The following is a 12,840-nucleotide window of genomic DNA, read 5'->3' on the forward strand; positions in this document are numbered from 1 at the left end:
GCTTGTGTGTCTGTCTGTGTGTCTCCGTGTCTGTGTTTTGTCTCTCTCTCAAATTTAGTTCTACCTGATGACGGTTGCTTGTGTTGCAATCGAAACGTCGTATTCTATTATTTTATTAACTTTCTACGTGACTTTACCGAAAGAACCAAGAAGATGAATGCCTGCAGTCACGAAAGCTTTACATCGAAATTTGTTTGTGTTCGTTTCTTGGGTGATTTGTTGACATTTTTTGCACTTAAATAAATATTCCAATCGTGAACACATTCCTTTAGAAGCATGCCCGCCCCCCTGGTGACGTCACGCAATCAGGCCACGCCCTCGGGCCCCACCTTGATGACGTATGCGGCGCGAGCCACTTCACCCCCTCCCCACTTCACCTGTCCCCGGAAGTGAAGTTTCCTTTTTGTTGTGTCCGAGTGGACCTCGCGGTGGGACGCCGCGACGACGTTGGGGACGCGGTGAGACTTCGTTAACGTGTGGAGAGGGTTTACACGTCCACAGGTACTAGTACACACACACAGGTACACACCCGTACACACACAGGTACACACACACAGGTACACACACACAGGTACACACACACACAGGTACACACACACACACAGGTACTAGTACACGCACACACAGGTACACGTACACACAGGTACACGTACACACACACACACAGGTACACACACAGGTACAGGTACACACACACACAGGTACACGTACACACACAGGTACACACAGGTACACGTACACACAGGTACACACACACAGGTACACGTACACACAGGTATACGTACACACACACAGGTACACACACACAGGTACACGTACACACAGGTACACACACACACAGGTACACGTACACACAGGTACACGTACACACACACACACAGGTACACACACACAGGTACAGGTACACACAGGTACACACACACACACAGGTACACGTACACACAGGTACACACAGGTACACGTACACACAGGTACACACACACACAGGTACACGTACACACACACAGGTACACACACACAGGTACACAGGTACACACAGGTACACACACACAGGTACACGTACACACACACAGGTACACGCACACATAGGTACACGTACACATAGGTACACGTACACACAGGTACACGTCCACAGGTACACGTCCACAGGTACACGTCCACAGGTACACGTACACAGGTACACGTACACACACACAGGTACACACAAAGGTACTAGTACACACACAGGTACACGTACACACACAGGTACACGTACACACACACAGGTACACACACAGGTACTAGTACATACACACAGGTACTAGTACACACACACGCACAGGTACACGTACACACAGGTACACGTACACACAGGTACACGTCCACAGGTACACGTACACACACAGGTACTAGTACAGACACACACACAGGTACACGTACACATACAGGTACACACACACAGGTACATGTACACACATATACACATACACACACTCTCACAGGTACATACATACATGTACACGTACACACACAGGTACACGTACACACAGGTATACGTACACACAGGTACATACACACAGGTACATGTACACACATACATATACACACAGGTACTAGTACACACACACAGGTACACGCACACAGATACACACACAGGTACACGTCCACAGGTACTAGTACACACACACGCACACAGGTACACACACAGGTACACACACAGGTACTAGTACACACACACAGGTACACACACAGGTACACACACAGGTACTAGTACACACACACAGGTACACACACAGGTACTAGTACACACACACAGGTACACACACAGGTACTAGTACACACACACAGGTACATCTACACACACAGTTACATGTACTGTACACACACAGGTACATATGCACAGATACACACAGGTACATGTACTCTACACACACAGGTACATACACACACACAGGTAAATGTACTGTACACACACAGGTACATGTACTGTACACACACAGGTACATGTACTCTACACACACAGGTACATGTACTGTACACACACAGGTACATATACACAGGTACACACACAGGTACACATTCATATCCACACATACACACACAGGCACATATACACACACAGGTACATATACACAGGTACACACACAGGTACACATTCATATCCACACATACACACACAGGTACACGTGTGTACAGGTACGTAGCCAACCGTGCTTATTGGAGGTATGGGGCAAGGACAAATACACACGTACTGGTCCCCATATATACACACACACATACACACAGATGCACACACAAGTATACAAAAGGTGACACACACACACATAGCTACATGGGTGCATAATGCGCACACATACACAGGTACACACATACCTACATCTACATACACGCCTGTAGAGTAGGTAACATCACACCCACACACACACGCATGCGTACAGTATACACGTTCTATATATAGACAGATTCACAGGTGTGTACACGGGGGGGTACACAGAGAAGCAGCGTCGATGCTGTCACAACAATCACAGTGGCATTGTTAGGATGTAGTCACTCACCGATCACTCACTCACTCAGAGATCACTCACACCTCGCTTAAAGACGAGCCAGACTCACTCACCCTCTCACTCACCCACCCCACACTCACTCACCCACTCACTCACCCACCTTACACACTTACTCACCCACCCTACACACTTACTCACCCACCCCACACACACTCACCCACTGACTCTTACACTCACCCACCCACCCACTCACTCGCCCCCACCCACCCACTCACTCGCCCCCTCCCACACACTCACTCACCCACGCGCTCTTACACTCACCCACCCACCCACACACTTATTCTTACACCCACCCACCCACACACTTATTCTTACACCCACCCACACACTCACCCACCCACCCACTCATTCTTACACTCACTCACCCACGCACACTGATTCTTACACCCAAACACACTCACTCACCCACCCACTCATTCTTACACTCACTCACCCACCCACACTGATTCTTACACCCAAACACACTCACTCACCCACCCACTCATTCTTACACTCACTCACCCACCCACACTGATTCTTACACCCAAACACACTCACTCACCCACCCACTCATTCTTACACTCACTCACTCACCCACGCACACAGTCACTCACCCACTCACTTACTCACGCACACAGTCACTCACCCACACACTCACTCACCCACCCACTCATTCTTACACTCACCCACCCACTCACCCACCCACACACTCACTCACCCACTCACTCACCCACGCACACAGTCACTCACCCAGACACACACTCATTCTTACACCCAAACACACACTCACTCACCCACCCACTCATTCTTACACTCACTCACCCACGCACACAGTCACTCACCCACCCACACACTGATTCTTACACTCACCCACCCACACACTAATTCATAGACTCACCCACCCACACAGTCATCATCATTATTACACTCACTCACCCACTCACTCACCTACACACTCACCCACCCACTCATTCTTACACTCACTCACCCACTCACTCACCCACCCACTCACTCACTTACCCACCCACATACAGAATTACGTACACACGTATACACATACACTCACACACATATACACTCACACAACTACACATAGGATACACTCTCTTATGTATATACACACACAAATATACAGTGTATGCATTTACACCTGTGCACACAGACACACGTACACACAGGTAGGTACGTGTACACCTGCACACAGACACACGTACACACACAGGCAGACACGTGTACACGTGTGCACACATGGCACCTGCACAAAGGTACAAATACAGGCAGTCCTCTACTTACGATGGAGATGCGTTACGACGACCCCATCGTAAGTCGAAAATATCGTAAGTCGAAGATGGCCTAGCCTACCCAGGAGTCTTAAAGAATGGTGATAATTTAGCAAAACAGAGCAATTTAGAGTACCGTACTGTATAAACTATATACCGTATGTATTTATTAATTACAATACTGTATTGCACAGTAAAATGTAAAGTAAAAAAACAAGGTACATTCTTAGCCTACCTATATGAACTGCAATTTAATAGAAAGTTTTTTCAGGAAACAATCCTATCTGCTTATAAAAAACTTGTAACAAATTGAACGTATAGTATCGTGGTAACCCTAAAACGAAATCGCTAAAGCTACGTACCATAGCGTAGTGTATAGTGTAATGTATAGTGTAGTGTAATAATGTAGTGTATAGTGAAGTTTTAGTGTATTGTATAGTGTAGTGCATAGTGTACTGTGTAGTGTCTATAGTGCAGTGTAGTGTATAGTAGTGTAGTGTATAGTAGTATAGTGTAGTGTATACGTGCATTGAACGTATCGTAACGTATCATATTGTACCGTACTCACCAAGATTCTGTCCGTCGTCTGCACACTTGAACGATGTTAGTTTGTTGATGGCAATTTTGTCGCTATCGCCATCGTAAGATCGAAATATCGTAAGTCGGACGGTCGTAACTCGGGGACTACCTGTGCTGTATGCTCACGTACGCAACCTACGCACACAGGTGGAGTCAGCTGGAGCCATGGGCTGCTACACCTGGTTCGTGATACCTTTGGTCTGGGCTGCAATTGCAGGTGAGTGATAGAGTGACAGGCGTGGCACAGGTGAGATACAAATACACGTGAGGTTCCAATGGTGTAAATGCTTACCCCGAGCTCTCATACTCTGATGGTGCGTTGTTTTTTGAGTTGTGCACCTTTTGGCGTCATCTGGTCCAACACCATGTGAGACTAGGCTCTAAGGAAAGCTGTCTCGGGTGTGGACCAATCAACTTCAAGGACAGTGCATACATTATCAGAGTTATGTTTTTTGTTTGCATTACGACTGCAGGTATTGTGGTCTATGCAAACATGACTCCTTGTAAAAAAGGTGTCAGCTTTGTTGCCAGATTAAAGGGTAAAAAAACAATTATCATATTTTTCTACTGGGAAATGAGGTTCCAATGGTGCAAATGCTTTGCCCCGAGCTCTTATGCTCTGCTGGTGCATTGTCTTTGAGTTGTGCGCCTTTTGGCGTCATCTGGTCCAACACCATGTGAGACTAGGCTCTAAGAAAAGCTGTCTCGGGTGTGGACCAATCAACTTCTAGGACAGTGCATACAGAGTTGTGTTTTTTGTTTGCATTATGACTGCAAACTCCGCCCCCCACCGTCGTCGTAGCAAAGATATTGCTACTACTGTACTGTGGAGGCGACCGCGTGGAGTTCGAATTAAACCGGGAGCAACGTATTTGTTTGGGTTTTTAAGCGCCCGTGACTTGTAAATAAACATTTGCACGAATAACAATGCGTGTGTAACTGTTTTTAGATCGTTAACTTAGGCTTAAAAGGGGGAGGGGGGGGGGATTCCTGAGTTATTAATTTACGTCAGGTAAATTAATAACTCACTTTGTCTGTTGTCGTTGTTGTATCCTCAAATCTTGTAACTAAATTCGAACTCACTTCCCAATGTGGTATCGACTGCAAACTTGTTCTACTTATGTCATACTGATGACAATACTATATTCTATCATAAATATATATATATTTTTAAACATAAATTTTTATATGTTATGTTTCGGCTTGGGTCTAATTGTCCACGCTCAACTGACGTTGGCTGTAATTGGCCACGGCCCCTTACGTTACGGCAAGCTTCGGGGCCACTTCCTGGAGTCGTGGAGTTCTTCCATTACTAGTACGGTACATAAAAGCGTGTTTTTTTATTTTAAATATCACTTATTATTAAGGGAACACGTGGTGTCTCGGTGTGGTCTGTGACTGTTTTTTTTTGCCGTGGGGTTTTTACTGCCCCTATCCCAAGCTTGAGAATTGATGGTGATGATGATGCAATCGGAACTTGTATCCTTTATTTATTTAAGGGGCGCGCTAGGGTGCTTATCTTCCTTGCCTGGTATGCGGGGAGTTCAGGGGTTCGATCCCGACCCCGATAATGCCTGTTATATATCTGGAGTTTGCATGTACCTCTCCCCATGGTGAAACGTTAACTACCTCGCCTGGTATACGGGAGATCGTGGGTTCGATCCCGCCACTGACGCCTGCTGTATATTTGTAGTTTGTGTCTCTCATCATCATCACGGTGGCTAGGAGATGTTAACTACCTCGCCTGGTATGCAGGAGGTCGTGGGTTCGATCCCGACCCTGACGCTTGCTGTATATTTGGAGTTCGCGGTGTCTCATCATCATCATCATCACGGTGGCTAGGAGATGTTAACTTGCCTCGTCTGGTATACAGGAGGTCGTGGGTTCAATCCAGACTCTGACGCCTGCTGCTGTATATTTGGAGTTTGTGGTGTGTCTCTCTCTCCGTGGTCACGTTTAGCCTATTGAGATAAGTTTGCTGCGATAAATGTCCAAATGATAAGGCCACTTTGTTGAGCTGATACCATTTGTTGGCCAGGTCGCTTTTGCAAAAGAAGTTAATAGCTCGGTAGGGGCTGTGACTGGGAGAATGGGGATGTATACTCTTAGTTCTTTCGGTAAAGTCACGTAGGTAAAAAATGAAATCAAAATTAATAAAAATAAAAAACAATAAAATCACGACGTTTCGGAGGCAACACAAGCTTCCGTCTTCAGGTGAAACTGTCACAGCAAAATATCTGTGACCGTTTCACCTGAAGACGGAAGCTTGTGTTGCCTCCGAAACGTCGTGATTTTATTGTTTTTGTTTTTTATTTTTTTATTAATTTTTATTTCATTTTTTACCTACAGTGTGACTTTACCGAAAGAACTAAGAGTATGAATCCTTGCAGTCACGAAAGCTTCAAATCTAGAAAGAATGGGGATGGTTTTGTGTTGTACTTGTAGGTGTGTTGGGTGACTTCTGTACCTTGCTTGTACTTTGTACTCTTATTTCGTTTGTTTTATTGTTTGTTGCTGGAACGTTTTGACCCCTACTCTAGACATCTGTGAGGAAAGAGCTTCATAGCTCATCAGATTCCTCCTGCAGTCAAATCTTTTTTTCTGATTCTAATCCGCAAATCGGATGAACCGCACGCAGATAATCAAGTCCGTTTTGCGACAAATATCATTCATATTTTCGTTTTTTGGGGTTAGATCACGTGAAATATTAATGTGTCGTTAAACCCGCCACCACCCGACCCAGCCAATTAGTAAAGTGGTGTGTCACGTAAATGGAACGTGGCCAATTCGTTACTAGTACAGTAGTAGTGTATAGTATAGTGTATTGTAGTGTAGTGTATAGTAGTGTAGTGTATAGTAGCGTATTGTATAGTGTAGTGTATTGTGTATAATAGTGTAGTGTATTGTGTATAGTAGTGTAGTGTATAGTGTAGTATACTAGTACAGCACTCGTGTATAGTAGTGTAGTGTATAGTGTAGTGTATAGTAGTATATTGTATAGTGTAGTGTATAGTGTAGTATACTAGTACATCCCTCGTGTATAGTGTAGTGTATTGTGTTTATTAGTGTAGGGTATAGTAGTATATTGTATATTGTAGTATACTAGTACAGCAACACCAGTTGTGTGTTGGAGAGCAAACCCGCAACATTTACAATCTGAGCACGACATTTCGCCAGTAATGACAACTAGCTTCAATAATAATCACGAGTGCTGAATATATTTACACAACCACATTTGCCTTTGCAATGTTCTTAGGGTTCCAGAGATTTCTGTTTTGTAAGTCGATTTGTTCGCAAGTCCAACTCAACACCTGTCGATTCCAAACGCGTTGTACGGCGTGTACACTAACACAGAGGAATGGCTTTAAAAGTTGTATAATCTCCTATAGATGTAGATGCTACTGGTTCTTCATGTTTTGCAGATGTAACGCCACTGGTTCTTCAAGTTATACAGATGTAGATGCCACTGGTTCTTCATGTTTTGCAGATGTAGATGCCCCTGGTTCTTCACGTTATGTAGGTGTAGATGCCACCGGTTCTTCACGTTCTGCAGATGTAGATGCCACTGGTTCTTGACGTTCTGCAGATGTAGATGCCACTGGTTCTTCAAGTTATACAGATGTAGATGCCACTGGTTCTTCATGTTTTGCAGATGTAGATGCCCCTGGTTCTTCACGTTATGTAGGTGTAGATGCCACCGGTTCTTCACGTTCTGCAGATGTAGATGCCACTGGTTCTTGACGTTCTGCAGATGTAGATGCCACTGGTTCTTCACGTTCTGCAGATGTAGATGCCACTGGTTCTTGACGTTCTGCAGATGTAGATGCCACTGGTTCTTCACGTTCTGCAGATGTAGATGTCACTGGTTCTTCACGTTTTGCAGATGTAGATGCCACTGGTTTTTCACGTTCTGCAGATGTAGATGCCACTGGTTCTTCACGTTCTGTAGATGCCACTGGTTCTTCGCATTCTGTAGATGCAGATGCCACTGGTTCTTCACGTTCTACAGATGTAGATGCCACTGGTTCTTCGTGTTCTGCACATGTAGATGCCACTGGTGCTTCACAATCTGCAGATGTAGATGCCACTGGTTCTTCACGTTCTGCAGATATAGATACCACTGGTTCTTGACGTTCTGCAGATGTAGATGCCACTGGTTCTTCACGTTCTGCAGATGTAGATGCCACTGGTTCTTGACGTTCTGCAGATGTAGATGCCACTGGTTCTTCACGTTCTGCAGATGTAGATGTCACTGGTTCTTCACGTTTTGCAGATGTAGATGCCACTGGTTTTTCACGTTCTGCAGATGTAGATGCCACTGGTTCTTCACGTTCTGTAGATGCCACTGGTTCTTCGCATTCTGTAGATGCAGATGCCACTGGTTCTTCACGTTCTACAGATGTAGATGCCACTGGTTCTTCGTGTTCTGCACATGTAGATGCCACTGGTGCTTCACAATCTGCAGATGTAGATGCCACTGGTTCTTCACGTTCTGCAGATATAGATACCACTGGTTCTTCATGGTCTGTAGATGTAGATGCCACTGATTCTTCACATTCTGCAGATGTAGATGCCACTGGTTCTTCACGTTCTACAGATGTAGATGCCACTGGTTCTTCACGTTCTGCAGATGTAGATGCCACTGGTGTGTGTATATGTATCTGTATGCGTACCTGTATGTGTGTGTATATATGAATGTGTGGGGAGCAGTGGTGTAGCGGTTAGCGCTACGCTGCGCTACGAACTCGGCGGCCCGAGTTCGAATCCAGTTCACGGCCAACATCAGTGGCGATTCTCTGAACCGGTTCTGGGCCTCCCCTAGGTCGACTTAAATGAGTTCCTGGTGAGGTAAACATCGCCACTGGGGAAGACAAAGGCGGCCGGGCGTGGTGCTGGCCAACCACCACCTCGTGTGCCGTGCCGGCCTGAATAGGTGCTGCTACTCGCTAACAGCACTTGCCCCTACAGTCTGTTGAGGCTATACGGGGGCTCTTTACCTTTGTGCCCGTGTACATACAAGACGTTCAAAATACGTACACACAGCGTGGAATTTCCCCGCCGTGGTTCGTTTGATCAACAACAACAAACACCCACGTGTTATAACCCCGGTGATTCGTTCAACGTTTCGGCCGAGTAGACCTACGCGTTGCTGCTGCTGGTGCATTGTGGGCAATCTAGGTGTACTATAAAGCCCAGGTGTGTATGTGTGTGCCCAGGACACATCGGGCTATTTTCAGCCGCGTGATGTCAGTGCTGTTTTTGAAGGGCGCAGTAACAAAAAGCCATCCTGGCTCCGTTTATATTATTCTTTATTCTGAGGGCGTTTTTTTTACGAATACCTGAGGTTCGTAGAGCCAGACTAAGGAACATTTAGGATTCTTAGGGGTTCATTGTTGAATAGAGAGTGGTTGATGTCGTGGTGAAGTGAGGGGTTGAGTGAGCGGGTGGGTTAGTTGGGTGAGTGAGTGGTTGAGTGAGCGGTTGAGTGAGTGGATGGGTTAGTTGGTTGAGTGAGTGGTTGAGTGAGCGGTTGAGTGAGCGGTTGAGTGAGCGGTTGAGTGAGCGGTTGAGTGAGCGGTTGCGTGAGCGGTTGAGTGAGCGGTTGAGTGAGCGGTTGAGTGAGCGGTTGAGTGAGCGGTTGAGTGAGCGGTTGAGTGAGCGGTTGAGTGAGCGGTTGAGTGAGCGGTTGAGTGAGCGGTTGAGTGAGCGGTTGAGTGAGCGGTTGAGTGAGCGGGTGGGTTCGTTGGGTGGGTTAGTTGGGTGGGTGAGTCAATTGAGTGAGTGAGTGGTTGAGTGAGTGAGTAGTTGAATGAATGAGTGAGTTAATTAGTTGAGTGAGTTAGTGGTTGAGTGAGTGAGTGGATTAGTTGGGTGGGTGGGTGAGTGGTTGAGTGAGTGAGTGGTTTAGTGAGTGGTTTAGTGAGTGGGGGTGGGTTAGTTGGGTGAGTGAGTGGTTGAATGAGTAGGTTAATTGGTTGAGGGAGTAGTTGAATGAATGAGTGATTGAGTAATGGAGTTAATTACTTGAGTGAGTGGTTGAGTAAGTGGATTAGTTGGGTGAGACGGTGAGTCAGTTGTGTGTGTGAGTGAGTGAGTGAGTTTGTGTGACCATCGCAGGAAATACTCGTGGGACCAGGATAGTCTCGTTTGCAAGCCCTGCGACCAGGTCGCCACCGACATGAACAAGATCCCAGCAGTCCACCCGGCCAGGGCCGGGTAGAGTCATCGGAGAGGTTCAAGGCTCTCGTCCTGGTCTGTGTTGGGGCTCTTGCCCACCGCAGCTGCCAGTCTATGGAACAACGCTTTGTCGCCTTGCTAATGAGATAGTGGGTGGGAGACTGAGTGGGTGGCTGAGTGGGTGAGTGGAGTGGCTGAGTGGGTGTGTGGGAGGCTGAGTGGCTGAGTGGGGTGGCTGGGTGGGGTGGCTGGGTGGCTGAGTGAGTGGCTGAGTAGGGTGGCTGAGTGGGTAAGTGAGTAGCTGAGTAAGTGTGTGCGAGTGGGTGTGTGTGAGAGGGTGGCTGAGTGGATGAGTGGATGAGTGTGTGTGAGTGGCTGTGTGGGTGGCTGAGGAGGGCGGTGGGGAGGGCGGGGGAGGGCAGGGGGGGGGAGAGGATTGGGGGGAGGTTGGGGGGGCAGGGGGGGGGCAGGGGGGGTACCAGCGTGGAGTCGTCACTAGGGATGCGGTGGGGGGTCAGGGGGGGTGTGGGGGCAGGGGGAGGGGGTCGCTACGCAATCCGCCCGCGTGGAGGCGAAGTCGACTTCGCCGGTCTCGAGAATGCGCGGAATTTTTTTGTTGATTTGCTGCACGTCCCCTTCCTTAAATATTCAACATTGAGATTTGTGAGTCACATTGCGTGTGTGTCACTGTGTGTGTGTGCGTCACAGTGTGTGTCACTGTGTGTGTGTCCGTCACAGTGTGTGTCACTGTGTGTGTGTGTGTCATTGTGTGTGTCACTGTGTATGTGTGCGTCACAGTGTGTGTCACTCTGTGTGTGTCATTGTGTGTGTCACTGTGTGTGTGTGCGTCACAGTGTGTGTCACTGTGTGTGTGTGTGTCATTGTGTGTGTCACTGTGTATGTGTGCGTCACAGTGTGTGTCACTGTGTGTGTGTCATTGTGTGTGTCACTGTGTGTGTGTGCGTCACAGTGTGTGTCACTGTGTGTGTGTGTGGCAAAACAACCCCCTACCTCCTCGCGGTGCCTGACGGGCAACGCTGTCGTGGGCAGTGCTGTGGGGGGGAGTGCCAATTCCGATTGGCTTCTCCCCCTCATGGCGTCTGTGACCACCACAGTGGCTAAATGGGGGCTCTGGACGGGTGCGAGGGGCTGGTAACGCCTCCACCTTCGATAAATTACCACTAAACCACGACTGATCCATCCTGCGTTTAACCAGGCTGGATTGTGTGAGGAGCTCACAAATCCTTGAAAGATCTGGGCAAAGTCCCATCGGTGAGCTCCTCCGGCAGGCAAGGCTGCGTTGGCTGGGTCATGTAGCCCGCATGCCCAGCCACCGCATGCCTAAACAGCTTTTGTTCGGCAGGATCGAAGGGGCTAAACGGGCGCGGCACGGGCTAGAGAAGAGATGGAGTGATGTGGTACAGGAGGATGTGGAGCTGAGTGGGTTTGCTGATGATTGGTACCAGCGGTGTCAAGATCGGCCTCTGTGGAGGAGGCTCGTGAAGGACGCTACTGGGCAGTTGGAGGCAGTTGCCTTCCAACAACAACGGAGGGCGGAGGAGCGACGCTCACAACAACGAGCGGAGCGCCAGGTGGCTAAAGCACAGCAAGTTGGCACAGAAGTGGGCACAGGTGGTGCATCAGCCAGTCATCTCGGTCATCTCAGTCAGTCGACCCGTGGCACCTGCTGGGTCTGCCCCGTGACCTCCTGCCAGCGGGCGTTTGACACTTCACGTGGCCTCAAGGTGCACATGGCCTGGCACAAGCGTCGTGGTGACGTCACCGCCACTTAGAGTGGCGAATGGCGGTTGCTGTTGTTGTAGTAGTGGTTCGCGCTACGAACCCGCTACGAACCCGCTACGAACCCGGCGCCCTGAGTTCGATTCCCGATTCACGGCCACCAACACCGGTGACGATTCTTTGAACCGGTCCCTGGGCCTCCCCTAGGTCGACTCGGCCTCAAATGAGTATTTTGTGCGGTGTGTAAAAAAAAAACCCATCGCCACTGGGGGAGTCAAAGGCGGCCGGGCGTGGTGCTGGCCACCTCACCCCCTCGTGTGCCGTTCCGGTCTTCATAGGTGGTGCTACTCGCTAACAGCACTTGCCCCTAGAAGTCTGTTGAGGCTACACGGGCGGGGTGGATCTTTGTCTTTGTTTTGTCTGTGATGTAAACCAAGCTGTGTGGTTGTTCGTGCCGACTCTGGTGGTGCCTTGCAGTGATCGGTTTCGATCGGTCCCCCTATTTGGTGTCTCTCCCGCACCACCAACTCATCCCGTATTAT

The 12,840-nt window shown here is 48.3% G+C and overlaps 1 protein-coding gene across 1 annotated transcript in view; it reads left to right on the plus strand.

Moving 5' to 3' along the window:
• The first annotated feature begins 350 nt into the window (after positions 1–350).
• Positions 351–12,840, plus strand: part of LOC144740758 (T-lymphocyte surface antigen Ly-9-like) — a 36,909-nt gene continuing 24,419 nt past the window's right edge. The window contains exons 1-2 of the mRNA XM_078623504.1: positions 351–501; positions 4,529–4,598. Of these exons, the coding sequence (XP_078479630.1) occupies positions 4,547–4,598 (52 nt within the window). The 5' untranslated portion in view covers positions 351–501; positions 4,529–4,546. The remainder of the gene's footprint in view (positions 502–4,528; positions 4,599–12,840) is intronic.

The sequence above is a fragment of the Lampetra planeri genome, unplaced genomic scaffold (assembly GCF_965212315.1).
Source record: "Lampetra planeri unplaced genomic scaffold, kcLamPlan1.2.h2 scaffold_286, whole genome shotgun sequence".
Lineage (NCBI taxonomy): Eukaryota > Metazoa > Chordata > Hyperoartia > Petromyzontiformes > Petromyzontidae > Lampetra > Lampetra planeri.